Source organism: Macrobrachium rosenbergii, chromosome 2 (genome assembly GCF_040412425.1).
Source record: "Macrobrachium rosenbergii isolate ZJJX-2024 chromosome 2, ASM4041242v1, whole genome shotgun sequence".
In the NCBI taxonomy this organism is placed as follows: domain Eukaryota; kingdom Metazoa; phylum Arthropoda; class Malacostraca; order Decapoda; family Palaemonidae; genus Macrobrachium; species Macrobrachium rosenbergii.
The window spans coordinates 75,376,493-75,395,813 of NC_089742.1; the positions used below are offsets into that span (position 1 = coordinate 75,376,493).

The window sequence follows — 19,321 nt, forward strand, 5'->3', positions numbered from 1 at the left end:
CGTTTCGTTTCATATAAATAAGAGCTTATCAAAGCTGTACATTGCATGATAAGTTGTGGAACATTCCATAAATTGTCTCTCGCTTCATTTCCGTTTAAGAACATAAGCGGTAAGGGAAAACAGATTGTTGGCTTAAAGTTAACTCTTTACAATGAAATACAACATAAAAAAAGCAATAATTTTACTGATATTTTGAAAGTGACTAAGTTCTTTCAGAGCATCAGTCCCTCTCCTTACTTTCCTATTTTGACAAAGACAATCCATTACACATAAATCAAAGTAAACTAAGAAAGTGTGTACTGATACTTAGCAGCCAGTTTTCTTAAGTAGCATATACTATGTACTGACACATTCATACTTTAAATTTTCATGATTTTATCCAATTCGTATGACTTTACTATCACTATTATTTTAGATCTAGGAAAAAGTAAATCGTTTCAGCAAATTGACACTTGAAGGTAATTCTCCGCAGACTTTAGCAACACTTGACATGAATGTCCGCGTGTTGCCCTGATTCCCTCGATAACTAATTGATATTCCATCAGATGATATTCTCTACAAGAAATTCTACTGTGCAGGACACAAATTTACATGCAATTAGAAAGTCACGTGCGCACGCGCGCGCACACGTGTATATCGGCATTCATGTACAGATCAATGTCAATACTTTTGGTTCTCTTTTAAATGAAAGCTTAAACGAACTGGAGAAATATGACGCCTGAAATGAATCAATATGTCAGAAGAAAATCAGAGATGCCAGACGACTCAGTATTTAATAACCACTTAATTATAGCTGGACGGGAAACAATAATTATGGAGAAAAGTTAGTGCTACTGACAAAAGATAATGACACTGTCCCATGATTGCGTTGTGTCACATAGCCTCACATGCGGCTGTGGAAACCTCAGAGTTACTTGACGCTGGTTTGATAGTCTCCTAAACACAGGTCAGCCTATCAATATTCTGTTGCACAGGTGTGTATTACCTGAGGCTCTATTGTACAGGTGTGTATTACCTGAGGCTCTATTATACAGATGAGTATTACCTGAGGCCCTGGTGGTGACCGTAGGAATGTGAGAGACCCAGTTCCTGAAGCAGGCGTCGTCGGCGAACTGGGTAGGGACGCCCTTAGGGAAGACCGTCTGAAGTAGCAAGAAGAACAATATCCATGACACTAAGAGTTTTCTGTCTTGCATTAAAATTCTATTTTCTATACGAACTCGAATATCTGTCAACCTAACTACTTGCCTATCTATTCATATATAAAGAGCCGAAAATTATTTGCTATGAGATTCACAAAGCCAAGCTTCGTGCCCAGTTTCAATAAAGGAAGCACTCTTGAATTCCCTGTCTGAGACTCACGTATTGTTCAGTAGACGAACTCGGTTATGCCGAGCTAAGTTTTTGTTAGACACTTGAGCACAACAGTATTTTTTCAGCTAGCCGATAGTTTTTGTCAGAGAATGTGTAGAAGAGCAATGCCCTGTCGGATCTTTCCTAGGTAGCGACCCCTAAGGGTTTTAACCCGGTATGTATCCACCTTTGCGGCGCGTTTAGTACAAGCCCATTGGAGATTACCGTAAAAACATAAACAAAAGACTGTAAATGTCATTAAGATAATGACCCCCAAGAAATATTAGCCCTAGATAACGACCCCTGAAAAACCTTGGGGTCACTATCTAGGAAAGATCCGCCCTTCTAGTACTGCAAGGTATCCCAAATGCAAATATACATTACTATACTGCTGATTCCTCCATGAATGCCTTCAGTTCCCTATGGGAAAATGCTGTATACAGTTTTCGATGTGAATTTCGGTAAACTATATTCTTTTGTCTTATTACCTGAATGCAGTTTTCCAATTGAAGTTTAAATCGTAAGACTCAAAAGAGGACACATGGTCTAGATAATAGAACTTTTTATAACAATGATATTATTATCATAGATAATAATTCAAAAGGCGAAATAGTGTCTATAAAATCGTAAGAGTCAAAAAATCTTCTCTGTGCTGATTTAGAGAGTAATATTTATAATACTTAATGAATAGTATGCTGAGATATGGACGGGCATAACTATATTATTATTAAGGGCATAGACAGGTAGGGCACCCCCACAAAGAAAAGGATCGTGCCCCACAATAATAACGCAGTTTAGCAATATTCATTAGGGTTGTATTTTTTACGTTTATTATACGTTATAGGCTTTTTATGTTGATACGACCATATATTTACTAACTATCAAACAAAGGTATGTGTACTATACTGTATATACAGTACAGACACACACACACACATATATATATATATATATATATATATATATAAATTATATATATATATATATATATATATATATATATATATATATATATATATATATATATATATGTGTGTGTGCATTATACAGAACCTAAGGCCCTTTGTCAGTAAGGCTCAAATAAGGTAAGGGAACTGGAGGTCAGGTTAAGAATGTAGCCTACGGGTTACCTTGCCAGGAATTTAATGGCAATAATCTATTTTAAGAACCGCTGACGCTGTTTCGCGGTTTTTCACACAAGCTTAGTGTTTAGCGACCTTCACTCTCTCTCTCTCTTCCTCCCACCTCTCTCTTTTAGCAAATCTTTCATGACATTTTTTTTGTTACTCTATCACTTTCATTTTTCGCCATTATCATGTTTTGGAATTCATAGCTTTGGCTTCTCTTGGCCAGGCCCTGTGAGCTTTTCCGTTGTGTTTCCTCTCTCCTCCTCCTCCTCCTCCGCACCTGTCTCTTTTAGCAAATCTTTCATGACATTTTTTTGTTATTCTATCACTTTCATTTTTCGCTATTATCATGTTTTGGAATTCATAGCTATGGCTTCTCTTGGCCAGGCCCGTGAGCTTTTCCTTTGTGTTCCCTCGCTCCTCCTCCTCCTCCACCTCCTCCTCCTCCTCCTCCTCACCTGTTTAATGGAACATCGTGGTGGTGTCGAACGTAAGTAACTACTGACGAAGGAGAGATGTTGGGATCCGACGATCCCGACGAAACCGAATTGAGGCTCTGCATCGACGAGAGGCCAGATGCCGTCGACAAGGTCATGCTGGGCGCTGGACTCAGCCCCAGTCTCATGGAATGTAGGCTCGAGATCTCATCTGCAAAGAAAAGGTCCAAGTCTGTTAACTTTCCCATATTTTGATCGCAAGAACAAATAATATAGGCTCTCTTTAGCAAATCACGCGGCTGCTTCACATGTTAAATTATGATTTGCTCAGAGACCGAAGGCTCTCCCGCTAGCTTCTCTGATTTCTAAGCTTTCTGTTGCCCCAGAAATGAGGATCTGTAAGTCAGTGTGTTCTACTTTGCAAATATGACGAGTTTTTGTGAAATGGTTTACAGAAAGTCCTGCTTAAGATTATGGGAGAACCAGTGATGGCTGTGCATTACCTGGAAGTCAGATACTTCGAAAATTCTGGTTCTGTGTTCGTGCAAATACACGTCACATATTTCAAGGCGGTATGTGTATATGTCTTTCAACTCAAAATAAGCATGAGAAAACAAAAAGCGATAGTTTTATTTTTCTTGCTCCAGACTGCATCTAAATATATTAAACTGAGTTGTTTACCTGGTTAAGATACCTTTTTTATATTGATAAATTTCTGAGTGGTTTGTTAAATGTGCAAAGTCAGTGTATATCACGTTTAGTTTTTATTGTGTTTCCTGTGTTGGTTTGGTATGAATGAAGGCTTTAAAGCCTTCATTCAAGACAAACGGAGACATTGGCGAGTGAACAGTAACATAAAACCTGGCGCGTATAGCTTAACCTAACAAAAAAAGACAAGGATGAACAGACACTTTCCTTTCTGTCAACACGTACAAACCATCAGTCACTCGTTATATTCTTTACCACAATATGCAGTTCCTCATTTGACGGATGGGTATCGTTCTCAGCTAGCACTCTGCTGGTCCCGCGTTCGATTCTCCGACCGGCCAATGAAGGATTAGAGGAATTTATTTCTGGTGACAGAAATTCATTTCTCGTTATAATGTGGTTCGGATTCCACAACAAGATGTAGGTCCCGTGGCTAGGTAACCAATTGGTTCTTAGCCACGTAAAATAAACCTAATCCTTCGGGCCAGCCCTAGGAGAGCTGTTAATCAGCTCAGTGGTCTGGTTAAACTAAGGTACACTTAACCACAATATGCTCTGCAAGGTCGGACGGAATGTGAACACGGAGGTGTGACAACCCCGTAGAGTTTGGTAGAATCGACGCCTTGCGCTGCGAAAGTCAGGTCAAACAAAAGGAGCTTGGAGAAACAAACGTCTTGTTCACCCATATTGAATTTCAGGCAGGTGGGAAAGACTCAGCGGTGCTGCAACCAAATCTTGCCTCTCTTCGAGCAAGGTGAGAAGTGCTCCTCCGTGTGTGCTGGTAGTTGCAAATATGTATCGTGCATGGTTTTCTTCTCTAAGTTTTGAGAAGTTCGGTAAAGCAGTTATGCAATGTGCCGAGTGTTCATGCATATGCCTATGTTTATTTGTATATGTCTGCTAGTTTCATCGGTATGCGGATATAAGTAAATACAAGTATGCACTGGAAGTGGTGAAAAGGAATCTTGTGTTTGTATCTGAGTACACGTTAGTGCATTCGTGTGTATGTATACACATATATACAAACACACACCCACACATACAGACACACAGGACACACACAGTATATATATATATATATATATATATATATATATATATATATATATATATATATATATATATATATATATATATATATATATATATATATATATATATATATGTGTGTGTGTGTGCGCGTGTGTATGTTCTACCATGTTAGCAACGCACTGTTTTACACTCTCCCACAGACATGGGTTGGTTAAAACAATACACTGAAATTATTAAGAACGACATAGGCTACTTTATAACTTTTTCGTAAAAACTTTTAATGATGCTGATAAACGTCGTTTCTCACGCCGCGTGTTAGTACACCAATTGTACGCAGCATTCGCAAATGTTTGAAAGTTTTGTTGCTATAGTTACTTTGTTTGTTTGTAAAAATTACATGCAAAAAATGTATTAACGCATAAAGAAAACACTTAAAGTTGGAGAGAGAGAGAGAGAGAGAGAGAGAGAGAGAGAGAGAGAGAGAGAGAGAGAGAGAGAATACTAGTGTCGGGTAGAACATCTTACGAGAAAGGTTTTTTTTTTGGTGGGGAGGGGGAAGGAAATACACTAACAACAATTTATTCTTGTTAATTATACCACCATTTTTTTTTCTATTTCCATTATACATAATTAAGACTGATTCTGTTGGTACGTGACCGTGTTTATATTTTTTTATTACCTTCAGACCCCATTGGGGTTTAGACCACCGTAGGGTGACATTTTGCTCTTAGGAGAGGTCTCTAACTTTATGTTCGGATTTTCTCGGTTGCTTCTTCTCAGTATAATGCTACTCTAAGTTTATCAGCGTTGACCCACAATACATTTGACTATGGTTGACAAAATCTACAACCACTTGCTGCTTGGAACAATGTTGCCACATCTCAAAATGTACTTGTTTTTAAGTCACTCTCACTGGAATTATATAGGATTCATTTTGATCTGTCAAATAACTACATCGGATTGGGACTCATCTTGCATCACGCTATGCCCTTATTCTACTTAATACTCGCAAAACCACTTAGCGTCTTAATTCATTAAATGTTGGTGTACCAAGGGGAACAATAAATTGGGAAATGCCAGATCGCGATGTCAATTGAAACAAGCCTCTAATATTATTATTAAAACACACTCTTACTTTTGACAAGGTTTGACATCTTTAAACAGTATTATAACATCTCGATCTAGCATTTCCCAATTTATTGTTCCCCTTGGTATAACAACATGTAAGGAAATAAGAGGCTAAGCGGTTGTTAAATATACCTTAGTTTAACCAGACCACTGGGCTAATTAATAGCTCTCCTAGGGCTGGCCCGAAGGCTTAGACTTATTTTACGTGGCTAAGAACCAATTGGTTACCTAGCAACGGGACCTACAGCTTATTGTGGAATCCGAACCACATTATACCGAGAAATGAATTTCTATAACCAGAAACAAATTCCTCTAATTCTTCATTGGCCGGTCGGAGAATCGAACGCGGGCCCAGCAGAGTGCTAGCCGAGAATCATACCGACCCGCCCAACGAGGAACTCAACCGTGGTGAACGTATCAAGGAGAATAAGGCATCAAGTAGTAATATTGTGGAAACCTTGTAAACACGCTCACGACATGTGATAACTTTCATTTTGGGACTTGGAGGGATTTACCGTAAGCTTAATAATGTTTTATATTACGCCCGTATTCTTATCTACTTTCAGTACGAGTACTGTATTTTCCTATTTTAGCTTATGTGTGGAATTCACAATATTGTATTTTATGCGCAATAGAGCATTGATTATCAATATTATATATTTTATTAGAATAATTGTCTTCAGATGTAAAGAAGTACACGGCCTAGCCCCTTTCGGCGAATCCCTTTCAGTAGAAGTAAGCCTACTGTCTGGAGCTCATGGGTACGAGCCTTCTGATCATTTTCTGATGTCTCAGACAAGAACCGCGTCACTGCCAAGTAAGGCAACAAGGCAACAGTACGTTTGCTCACACGGCTTTGCTTTTGTGAGCGTTAGCGGGATATGTAAAGGATGGGAAAGCAGAACGCTACCAACCCTGCCAATGAGGAACTTCCAGAAGGTGCAGCCCTTCCAGTTCAGTGATGAACTGGAGATGAAGGTTTTAGCTGTATGGCCCACATCCACTTTTCTCAACTGCCATAAAATCCACTAATCGCTAGGTGACTGTTTCATTACTTACAGCATCGGAGACGTGCGAGTTGTTGTAACGGGAAGAACCTAAATCATTACGTCTCTTCTATGGCTCTAATCCGAGCTATGTCACTGGTGATGTGAGTGTCATGATCCTTGGCACGAGGGGGATATATATATATATATATATATATATATATATATATATATATATATATATATATATACATTTATATTATATTATAAGGATAAATAAATAGGTAAATAGAATAAATTCATACTAAAACCTTCCCCCATCAATCCTGAAATATTGATTAACATTAAATGACAATTCAGATAATCTTAAAATCACCACACGACAAGTATTACTGTTTCACAGTTAACTGGTTGACTGGGATAATTGAACTGAAGTAATTTATTATTTCGCTTAGCTTCCACTAACGTCCGCAAAGATTGGGCATTAATGGGAACAAAGTGAAGAAAAGTGTTTGAACTGAATATATATAGAATTTAGGCCAAAGGCCAAGCACTGGGACATATGAGGTCATTCAGTGCTGAAATGAAAATTGACAGTAAAAGGTTTGAAAGGTGTAACAGGAGGAAAACCTCAAAGTTGCACTATGAATAAATTGTTAGGAGAGGGTGGAGAGTAAGATGAAAGAAAGAGAATATGAAAGGAGGTAAAGTTAAAGGAACGAAGGTATTGCAGTTAGGGGACGAAGGGACGCTGCAAAGAACCTTAAGTAATGCCTACAGTGCACCACATGAGGTGCACTGATGGCACTAATCCCCTACGGGGAGGAAGAGTGTTTAAGATCTGGATGAGGTTATAAGCACAATTTTTACGATGCCAGTCAGTCACCATGCACTAACGTACGTTATTATACGCAAGTAAATCCTCCTTGACTTGTTATCATTATGAATCGAATTGATAATAATCAGCTTTCTCAGGTTATTGTTTTTCATGCTGATTATATGTGCTAAAATACAAAGGCAGCTTTCTTTTTTATTTAATAATGGATAGCAGAAGACACTACCTCACTTAGAGGTTGATATTTTTCTTCCTACCGTCTTCGGGAATAGCTTTAATCGTCGGATATTTGAAGTATTTCAACAGTTGTGAAGAACAGCACATTTCAATCAAATTTAGAATCGTGCAGCAGCAAAAATGCCTTCATGATAATACTTTCCGTAGTTACGGCTAAGTGTGCACCCATATCAGGTTGTTCTACGTTGCTTTTTAATTGTATGAGGAAAACATCTGATTTTCCTTAAAAGTTTTTTTTTTCCCTTTTACTGCAAATTGTGATATACTGATAGCGGATTTTTTTTTTTAGCTCTCTTAATGTACTATTTCAGCGTTGCCCATGGACCAGTAAATTTTTTGGAAATTTGCATAACGATTGCATTGGGGAAACAATTCTTCTGCTATATAATTTCGAGAATCTGTACGATTCCCATTTTCAGTCTTTTAGACTGAAAAGGAGAATCGTACAGAATCTAGAAAACTCTCCGTTTAGCTTTATTTCTAAATATTTGTTTATCCATTTTAAGACACAGCCTTTTGTTATAATGGATATTATTCTCCTTGCGTTTGAATACATTTTTATCTATTTATTGATTTATTAAATTATTTTTCTTTTTTAATAAGCGAGATCTCCTCTCGCTGTATTTCCCTCTAATTCCTCTTACTTCTTCCTAATGAACACCGTTTTCTTTGAAAACTTGAAATTTAAGTCAGTGGTCCATGTGGGCTCTTTCCATATGAATAGGGTTTATCTTCTGAATAATAATAATAATAATAATAATAATAATAATAATAATAATAATAATAATAATAATAATAATGGCACGACATCAGCAACAACATATCATTGCCTGGGAATTGCCCCTTGCAGTCGGTTTGGTAACAGACATTCAACTTTCGTATAAATATTTACTTCCTAATAATTACTGCCTTCATACCGGTCACTGGGAGCTTTGCTTAAAAAATATTGAAGTCGTCATTCCCTTACTTCTTTTCCTTTATTTAATTTCCATTGCAGCTGAAACGTTGATATAATATATATATATATATATATATATATATATATATATATATATATATATATATATATATATATAAGTATATATAATCATTAAGCTAAAATGTCGTTTGATATCCAATTCGCGCTACTTGGTTAGCGACGTCGACTAAAAGCCGTTGGTGGGTACTGTCGAGTGTTCGAGTCACTTTGGTGTCAAATCATTTATTACTTGTAATTCCCCTTCAGTGATACTCGCGAAGTAGCGCGAATTAGATGTTAAACGACATTTGTAGCTTAATGATTGCATATATACTAGGTGATGTGATAAAATTCATATATATATATATATATATATATATATATATATATATATATATATATATATATATATATATATATATATATATATATATATATATATATATATACCAAACAGCATCAGGGAATCAAGAAGTTTGAGTTCAGTGCATGTTGGCTTATATACAGTATATACATACATACACACACAGCATATACATATATGTATATATACATATATATATATATATATATATATATATATATATATATATATATATATATATATATATATATATATATATATATGTGTGTGTGTGTGTGTGTGTGTGTGTGTGTGTGTGTGTGTGTGTGTGTGTGTGTGTACAGTATAAAAGCCAGCATAAATTGCACTCATAACATGTTAATTTCCTGATGTTGCTGGGTACTTTTTCCACTGAAAACCTTGTTTCTAAACTTGGGAATGAAATGGAGAAACTTTTCGTCCACGCTTGGATTCGAACTCGGGTTATGAAAGATCAAACAGTCCAGGAGGTTCGATCACAGGTTCTTTTACAACCATACGTTTCCTTCCTTCCTTCCTAACCGTTCAGTGTCAAGTTCACACTCCGCCACACCACGCCCCTCCTCTCTCTCTCTCTCTCTCTCTCTCTCTCTCTCTCTTTATGGGCGGCTCGCCATGTGAAAGATTCAGTGCTGGCACAATACCAGCTTAATCTAACAACAACAGTCTCTCTCTCTCTCTCTCTCTCTCTCTCTCGCTGTGTGTTCCAAGTGTCTGGCGCGATGACTAAGAACATATGTTCTGCGAAGCTCTTATGAGACTCCTCAAGGCTGGTCTGAGTGTTCCAAGAAATCCCGGGACCACCATCGACCAAGGGCTCTTCTGAGCGCCGCATCCCGGGCGCAAAATTGTGGCGTCATCACTTGCTGTAGGGAGTTTAAACCGGTAAAATGCATCCTTCCGCTCACTGATGATCTGTCTTAACCCCCTTTATCCCGCTTCTCTTCCCGCTCCTTACTCGACAAAGAAGGAAAGAAAAAAGAAGAACATATCATTTCTCTCTCTCTCTCTCTCTCTCTCTCTCTCTCTCCCAGCGTGGAAGTAACCTGATATTGCATTGTCCTTTATAGTGGAGAACGAAATTCAAGATCCGCGCCCCTCTTATGGGACATACTCGCACTGCTTTAATTTGAAAACAATCCAAATGACCAGATCGGATGCCCAGATGGCTGATGGAGAAAAGAAAAAAAGCTCATTTCTCCTCTTTTAGCGCCGGTGCTTTTAGAGTTCCACAACATCCTGAACATTATCTTCTTTCTTCTTTTTTTCTGGGATCCATCAAGCGGACCGACGGCCGTCAGTCCCCGATTGCAATTTCGGAAAGAGTATGATTGTCTTCGCCGACGGTCCGTAACAACAGACCATTGGATAATCCTCATAATACTTTTCGTTATCGTCTACGTCTCTATCGGGGCGCATTATCGTCATTATCGGTGAGATACGACCGTCATTTGAGAACCTAATAGCCGAGTGCGGCACCGTTCGGCTGATTCGCTCTCAAATAGACCAGAGGGGCGCTGGGTGACGTCACAAAGGTAAGACGACAATTTCCATCGTTCGCCTCACTGACATCCCAATGAGGGATGGAAATGAAAGATCAGGAATCAAATAAAGGGCCACAGATAAACGAAGGATTGACAGCTTAATGAAGGGTCAGAAGTCCCATGAAAGACGAGACCAAAATGAAAGATCCGAAGTCAAAGCAAGACTAGCACTTGAAGAGCGAAGAGAAGAAGGAAGGAAAAAAGCTCGACTGCAAAGCAGATGTGGAATCTGGAATGCGAGAAACAAGGTATTGAGGACGGAGATAATATGAGTCTCACTTGAGGAACTAAATGTGAAAGAAGAGTGCTGAGAAAGAAATGAAGGCTGAAAAACGATGGCAACAAAATGGCGACTGAAAACGATAAAAGAAAGAAAATGTGAGAACTGATGAAGGAAGAAACACCACATGAAACACGCTGTAAACGAAATGGCATCTGAGAAGAAAATTTTTAACAGGAAATGAGAGGGACTGATGAACTGATGAAGATCACAGATAAGACATGATGAAAACATGAAGGAAAAAACACGAAGATATATTACAACCGATGAAGGAATGGGCCTCATATATAGGACAAGACGAGGAGGAAACGGCGGGTGATTTAAAATAAAAAAGGGAACTTGAGCAGAAAATTGAGAAATCGCTCAAGAATAAGCACTTACGAAAGACAAGACGAAAACAAAATGGCGGCCTAGAAAAAAAGGACTTTAAACAGAAACTGCTGTGAGGCCAGCGAAGGAATGAACGCCAGATGAGAGACAAGCTCTGAGCTCTTGTCATTAGAGGGGGAAGAAGAGATTGCATCAGCGGCTTGGCGGGTTTAGGCATGATATAAAAGCGGGCGATACTTGATTTGTGTGGGGCGTGTTTGCTCTTGTTTAAGCGCAGCTGTTCGCGTTCTTGCCTGCTGTTGTGCGCTGGCTTCGTGTTCGCTGGAAAGTGTTCGTTTTAATGCTTCTTTCCCCTTTCTTACTCTTTTCTCTCGGTATTCTGCCATTCTCTTCGGTCTCCTCCGACCACAATCCAGCAAAAGAGGAACACACCAATCCTACGTCCATAATCATACTCTCTCTCTCTCTCTCTCTCTCTCACACACACACACACACACACACACACATAAATATATATATATATATATATATATATATATATATATATATATATATATATATATATATACATATATATATATCCTTTTATGGATTTCAACGACCATGGCAGCTGTAACGCCAGTAGTTTGAATTGCCAAATCAAGCAGTCAACCACTTGTATAGGTACTGCAGAGGGTACATGTAAGCGGTCAAGAAGAGATTTAATAGACTAAAGAACAGAAGAGCCAATACAGGCGAAAGAGCAAACAGCTTGAGTACAGAAGCTAGTGCTGAGACGAGCTACCTCTAGGGCTAAGTTCAAGGTCGCTATGCAGCTTTCTTCTTAATGAACAGTTTGAGGTAAATGATTTTTTTAACGCCGTCATCAAACGTACGGTCGTCGGCTTGGGACAAAAATTGTAAAAAATGAGAATGATGCTTCAGTTATAAGCAACAGGCAGATGACGAAACATAAACAAGACACAAAACGGGAAGAAAAGAGCGAAGCGAATATCAGCAGCGCAGTTGATTCAGTTTTCCTTCTCACATAAGGTCCAGACTGCATTTGCATCTTATCTCCGTGGAGAAAAGAGAATGGAAAGTCATGACAAAGCAAGGGCTGACACCGCACAAGATTGTAATGGATATCGTTTCAAAAGTTACGCGGAGAACTACCGGTTACGGAAAACTTCCAGCAACCCAGAATAAGGCTCATTCTGTGGCCGAAAAGAATCTACATTCCGATAAAGGACAAGGCCGAAACTTGCATTTAAAACTGTAACTCACAGAAATAAAATGTGAACTATTACTGCAACTAACAGTAGCTAGCATCAGCCTCGCCTCAGCACCGGGAGACCCGACATCGATTTTATGAGGAGGGGGCCGACAAAATTTAGGTGTTTTTGAAAAAAACTCGCTGTGTCTCTTTTGATCTGAGTAGTGAATTGTGTAGCTGGTGGTCAGTCAGCTGCGGTGGTTGGAAGCCAGGGTAGGGAAGTGCATAGGGCAGGGACCTCGTCCTAAAAAGACCCGATGAGAACAAATTTAACACCTCCTGGGGTCACCAAACCTCTTAGGCTGCCTGCACACGGGACACTTTTTGTGGAAAGTGCCGGCCATTAAGTGGCCGGCCACTAAAAAAAAAAAAAAAAAATGGAACATACATGTTTGTATGGAAGACCACAGACGAGCCACTAAAAGGGGATGACACTAAAAGAGTGGATACGAAGAGGCTAGTGTGTCTGTTTCTTGGCCACAACACTGTACAAGCTGATATCAGCTGTCCACTAAGAGGCTGACCACATAGTGGCCGGCCACTTTCCAATAAAAGTGTCCCGTGTACGGGCTGCCTTAATGGTAAATGGCGTTCAGTTGACATAAAGATAACAATAATAAAGATATTTAATTAAATAATATTAAAAATATAAATAGCCTACAGCTGATTACCTTCTCCAAGTTGGACCCTCATTGGTGTTGGGTCTTCGGTCTATCTGGCAGTGAGCAGCTGTGTTACGCAAAACTTCACAATAATTTTTTGTAAAACTCATGAAATGTGGGTCTAGCGCCAAGGTTCTGTTATTTTCCTCAAAGTTTCAACAAAAGACGCAAGGGTTCACCTGAGATGTCTTGGCAATTTTTCAGTCACAAATGCGAAAGGAAACTTTCTGTTTCTAGCAAGATGAATCAGACTTCCAGACGGACAAGCCAGAGAACTGAACTGACAGACAAAAAGTCAGATAAGAGAAAGTGCGGTTGGATTGTTTTTCTGTTTTTTATGTTATCTGAGATAATAGCAAAATTAATTTAATGTGAATGAATACTTAGAGTTAAACCAGTAAAGTATAAACGAATAACTCGTTTCCTCGACCATCAGTGCTGGCGGTGCGTGCGCAGCCTGGCAGCCTTAGAACAGCCGAATGGTGATCAAACCTATAAACATCGTCAACCAAGAGGTCTCCGTCATATGGCACTAACAAATTCGACAGCAACTGCTGATATTGTGTGTGTGAATATGTGCTCAAAGTGACCGATAGAAAGGTACTTTTTCAGTTCGAAAAGCTGGTACTGGTAAAAGATAAGCGTTATCAGAGAACAGCGCTAATATTACGAGTAAAGAATGGAAACTAAAATGTTGGGTCATTCATTCATACTTTTCAGATAACTGACTGAAAAATCTGTAAACTTAGTGTTTTGAATGAGCGGCGTTCTTCGTCATCATGAAATACGTGCCGCTTTTATTGTCAGCAATCTGATCTTGCATTTTTATGCTCTATTTGTGAGTTTGTTGCATATTTGTACACAGAATTTTTAGTCTCTAATTTTAAGGCCAGTAAAATTCATGCTACAGTTACCGGAGGACACCTGTACTCAGCAGACAAGGATTAAAGCCCAACCTTGATCGTTCATCCCGATAGGAGGTAAAAAAGGCTGCAGATTTCTGGCACACAAATGGTAGTACAGTACCATCATACACACAAACATGGTAACCTACGTGGCGAGTTATATGAATAATACACAGACTGATAGGAAGACAGGTAGCCAAACACTACACACCCACACTCACACATACACATACATATTCATACACACACACACACACACACACACACATATATATATATATATATATATATATATATATATATATATATATATATATATATATATATATATATATATATATATATATATATATATATAAACAAAATGCGTTTGCACGCACGCTCCCAATCTAACTAGGCTGTGTACACTGAGGCATGTACGATTAAGCTTATAATCTGATATGAGTTTACATACAAACACAAAGCAATCAAGCAGCTTATTAACGAACAAGGCAAGTGGGTAAGGAAATAGATCCAGGAAGAAGGCGAAATGCGAGTAATTAAGCACAGGTGGTCCTCCGGCAGAAGGTCGTCCATCGGGCGCTCGAGATGAACCGGGGTCGTCGGAACTCACCTCTGAACTCGTGGGCGTGAGGTGGGAACTGGAAGGTGGGCGTCGGGGGTAGGGGGGAGTTGGGGTTCCGTAGGAGGGGCGAGCGTAGACCCTCGGGCTCTTTGCTGTATAGGTTGTCCTTCGGCGTCAACACGCCCAACTCACGGAGTCTGCTCCGCATGGAGTCTATCCACTCCATCATCTGCTCCCTGCAAAAGGACGGTTCATATTAATACTAGTAATAGGAAGCATAGTGTTCAACGGACCTAGAACTACTAGGAAATACTGATCTTTGGGAAAGAACGACAATACTGATAATAATGATAGCAAGGTTTGAAAACTCGCTACATTCGCGGACGCTCTCTTTTGGGTGACAAGCGACCTCGATTTGCCTTAATTCTCATTTTGATACACTCAGTTGAAGTTTATTTTGATACACTCAATCGCAGTCTATTTTGATAAACTCAATATTGCGGTTCGCTGCAAATGGAGAACACAGGGAGTAACAGGTACTTGTAAAGGTTGCTTAAAACGACGGAGATTGTAAGCTTTGCCTGAGATGGAGGACTAAACTTTCTTGAATAACTCCTTCTGTGGCGTAAACTTATTGTGAATACAGTGTCCTAATATCTTCTTGAATTGTGATGAAAGTGAAGATGCTACTACTCATACTACTACTACTACTAAGACGACGACTACTACTACTACTACTACTACTAGGCATGATGACAATGACAGTAATGGCGTAGGAAATGACGACAAATACTAAGAATGGAATCTTCGGTGAAGCATCATTCCATGAATGGCATTTTTTCATCAAATCTTTGGAGGTATAAAAATAAATGGCATCTTTTTTCCTGCTTGCATTTGGCAAGTTTCCAAACATCCAGTGAAAATGGTGGGACAACAGGAAAAAAAAATGAAACATTCATGACCTCAGTTTGAAAAGCTACAGGGGAAGTGGCGATTGACGGTCAGCCAATCATTTATTGTCGGTGACCACGTTCTCTGCGTCACAAGGATACATAAATCAATCACTCATTACACATAGGCCTGGAAGAACTGCATCTGTCATGCACCTCTCCGGGTGTTCATGCCGCTCATAGTATGCATGTGATTTGACTGATTTTGATTAACTGATTTTCTGTAAGCTATCGGGCGTCACAGATATGTGGGTAATCTGGACCCTCAGGGGTACAGAATGGTTTTCAAGGACCCTCTTCCAAATCAACGACCCTCGCACTGCGGCCTGTCGAAGGTCAACTTGAAATTCAGAATGGTGTTTTCTGATCTAGAGATCTCGCAGGAACTTCTGCAGCATTTATCTACCCATCATCCTTCTCTTTTTCTCGGTTATCATCTCTCTCGTCATTATTGTAATGATCTATGATATCATGACAAGTCACCCATGCACACTGTGTATTCATTTATGCCATGGGTATGTTCGTTAACATGTGGATATACTAAGTCCGGAAAGTTTAATAAGGTTATTCTAACGATCATATATTAAAATACTTGTATATATATTTATTTATATACTGCATGTTTTTGCATTGCATGAATTGATTATTTTATGCATTTATCACGTAGTTTGATAGACCTGGAAAAAAGCAGCATGAGATGTGATACGGGCCATGTGAAAAAGGCTACTTTTTATGCATTTGGACTTTCATCGTACGGACACTTCACAACGATTATACAAATGAGAAATAAAAGGAAAAAGTCTAACCTGCGACAAAGGCTGTATAAAGTACGTTAGAACAAGAGGATCTTCCTAGATAGTAACCCCCAAGGGTTTTCGGGGGTCGTTATCTAGGACTAATATTTCTTGCGGGTCATTATCTTTATGATTTTTACAATCTTTTGTTTATATTTTTACGGTAATCCCCTACGGGCTTACTAAACACGCCGCAGAGGTGGATACATACCGCGTTAAAACCCTTGGGGGTCACTATCCAGGAAAGATCCGAACAAGAATTGGCACTATACTGAAATCAGAAAAGAAACAGCAGTAAAAAAAAAAAAAAAAAAGGAACCAACTAAAAGTCAGTCAGCGTTCAGGAAAAACTCACCTGCTTTGCGCCCCGAGTTTGATGACCTCGCCCTCGAGAGTGATGGCGAACACGTGCTCGTTGTCCTCGTGGACTCGGATGGAGGGCGAGATGTGAAGACACCTCGCCAGAGAGGTCCTGTACATGGGATTGTGACTGAAGGCCGACCTCCGGTTCTCGTAGAATTCCAGCCATCCTTCCGTCTCGTCGTGCACGCAGAACGAGACCCACAGTTTCTCACACCTCGGGGGCTGCGCGCGCACAAGCAAAATTCGTCAGTAAACCACTTGTAGCATTTTGCCAATTGGGAAGGACTGGGCATATGTTTGCATAAAGGTATAGGATGTCAGATAAAATCCTTCATTGATTTATTTCTCTATACGTACATACAAATGAGCTCTTCGTGATATGTAAATGACTCGTTAACTACCACGAAAACAGAAAGCATCTGGACTCTTGTCTGCCCATTCCCTTACAAGCACATACTTATAGATTGCAAATACTCTGGAATTTGACCTAAAACACCGAAAAACACGTAAGGAACGAGAGAGCTAATGACTCAATCTACAATCTAGATGGGATGATTGTGTCAGAAAACGGGGAGGAGGGGATGGGGGGAGGGGGTGGGGGCTGAGCGAGAGATGGAGAAAATTTTACTGACCTTGGAGAAGGGCGCCATGACGGAGAGCCGACGCTCCTGGGTGGGCATTCTCTTGAGCCATCCATTCTTGTGAACTTCCCGTGTGCCGCCAGCCGACCCTCCTGCGCGTCCGGCAACCTCTGCTTCGGATAAAAAGTCACAGTCAGCAGATAAACTCTACAACGTTCGTTTCAATAAGCAACGAGTGTGGGCGACTTCGGCAAGCGCTCTTACTGCTAAAAGAAACTTTCTGGATCAAAAGATGAATATATATATATATATATATATATATATATATATATATATATATATATATATATATATATATATATATATATATATATATATATATATATATATATATATATATATATATATATATATATATATATATATATATATATATATATATAATATATATATATATATATATATATATATATATATATATATATATATATATATATATATATATATATATATATATATATATATATAATATATATATACAATGCACTATGTGTGCTTTTATATGTTTATCAGTGTGACGGCAGTGCAACCATTTTTCACGAACTGTATTCAAGTTTATCCAGTTTCTCTTTGACTGGTTTGTGCTACGTTTAAATGCTATGGTAATAAATTTGGCAACATCTTGAAAAATAATAGTTGTAAATAATCAGAGAGTGTTTAACAAAGCAAATTCCTAAAATATATACGGTAAAAAAGAGATTACGTTAGGTAAAAACATACATTTCTGTAATTTGCATTAAGAGTGTTCGCCATAATAGAGTAATAGGGATGTATTAATATTTTTTACTCTATACAAAACTACGATGCCATTCTGTTAATACATAGTTAATCGCTATCTACGATAGCTATTACACAATAACGCAAGCTACCTGCAATTTTGGCAGTATAGGGACATTGAGTGTTTATATTAGAAATGACTTCTGGCTTATTACGCCTGAAACAATAATATTCTGGTTACAGTGAGCGACAATCGATTTATTTTTCAATTGAAGCCTAGAATAAGGATTATTTTTGCTTTGACTTCTGTCTATCGACATCAGGATACTCTTAACCTAAATAAGTGATGAATATAATACAGCGCCTCTGAAAATTGCCAAGTTTTCTGAATTTTGCCGTCATTCGGACGGCAAGGATACAAGAGCATACCCAGTCAACGAGAGTTGCCATTTCCAGTACATTCGCTTCTCACGAGTTTTTGCGGATCAGAATCTCTTTTCAGGTCGATCGAAAGAAGCTCCACTGCTTTATTCTATACCAAGCTCATATGACTCTGTGATTAAAAAAAAAAGCACGTATTCATATAAAACTGTTGACCTAACTGTGCATAAACATGTATGCGTGTAAGCATGCGCGCACGGAAACGTTTCAGAAGGCGATCGCAAGAAGAGGAAATACCAATTCCGAGAGATTGTAATCTTTTCGATTAACAATGACGACGATCACTATAATAAAGACAAGCGATTTTTTCTCATATAAAGACATTAACTGGTACGTTCCCCGGAGGGATGACTATAACGAGAGAGAGAGAGAGAGAGAGAGAGAGAGAGAGAGAGAGAGAGAGAGAGAGAGAGAGAGAGAGAGAGAGAGAAGCATTATAGCCAACTCCGACACAAAAGAAAATAATCTCCTAGCTGTCATAACTGTTGAAAGTACAACTATATATATATATATATATATATATATATATATATATATATATATATATATATTGTATATGATACATACATACACACACAAACACACATATATATATGTATATATATATATATATATATATATATATATATATATATATATATATATATATATATATATATATATATATATATAAGCCACTGAATGAACCATC

At 38.5% G+C, this 19,321-nt stretch overlaps 1 protein-coding gene across 4 annotated transcripts in view; it reads right to left on the bottom strand.

The window, feature by feature from the left end:
* LOC136848760 (uncharacterized) overlaps positions 1-19,321 on the bottom strand; it is an 82,212-nt gene that overhangs the window by 26,778 nt on the left and 36,113 nt on the right. For 2 of the 4 annotated variants that reach the window (XM_067121346.1, XM_067121360.1), the window contains exons 2-6: positions 17,464-17,582; positions 16,824-17,053; positions 14,773-14,960; positions 2,939-3,128; positions 1,046-1,142 (exon numbers count right to left, since the gene is read on the bottom strand). In XM_067121346.1, coding sequence (XP_066977447.1) covers positions 1,046-1,142; positions 2,939-3,128; positions 14,773-14,960; positions 16,824-17,053; positions 17,464-17,582 — 824 coding nt within the window. Of the gene's footprint in view, positions 1-1,045; positions 1,143-2,938; positions 3,129-14,772; positions 14,961-16,823; positions 17,054-17,463; positions 17,586-19,321 lie in introns of all 4 variants that reach the window. The other 2 variants (XM_067121356.1, XM_067121336.1) reach the window with 1 other exon arrangement.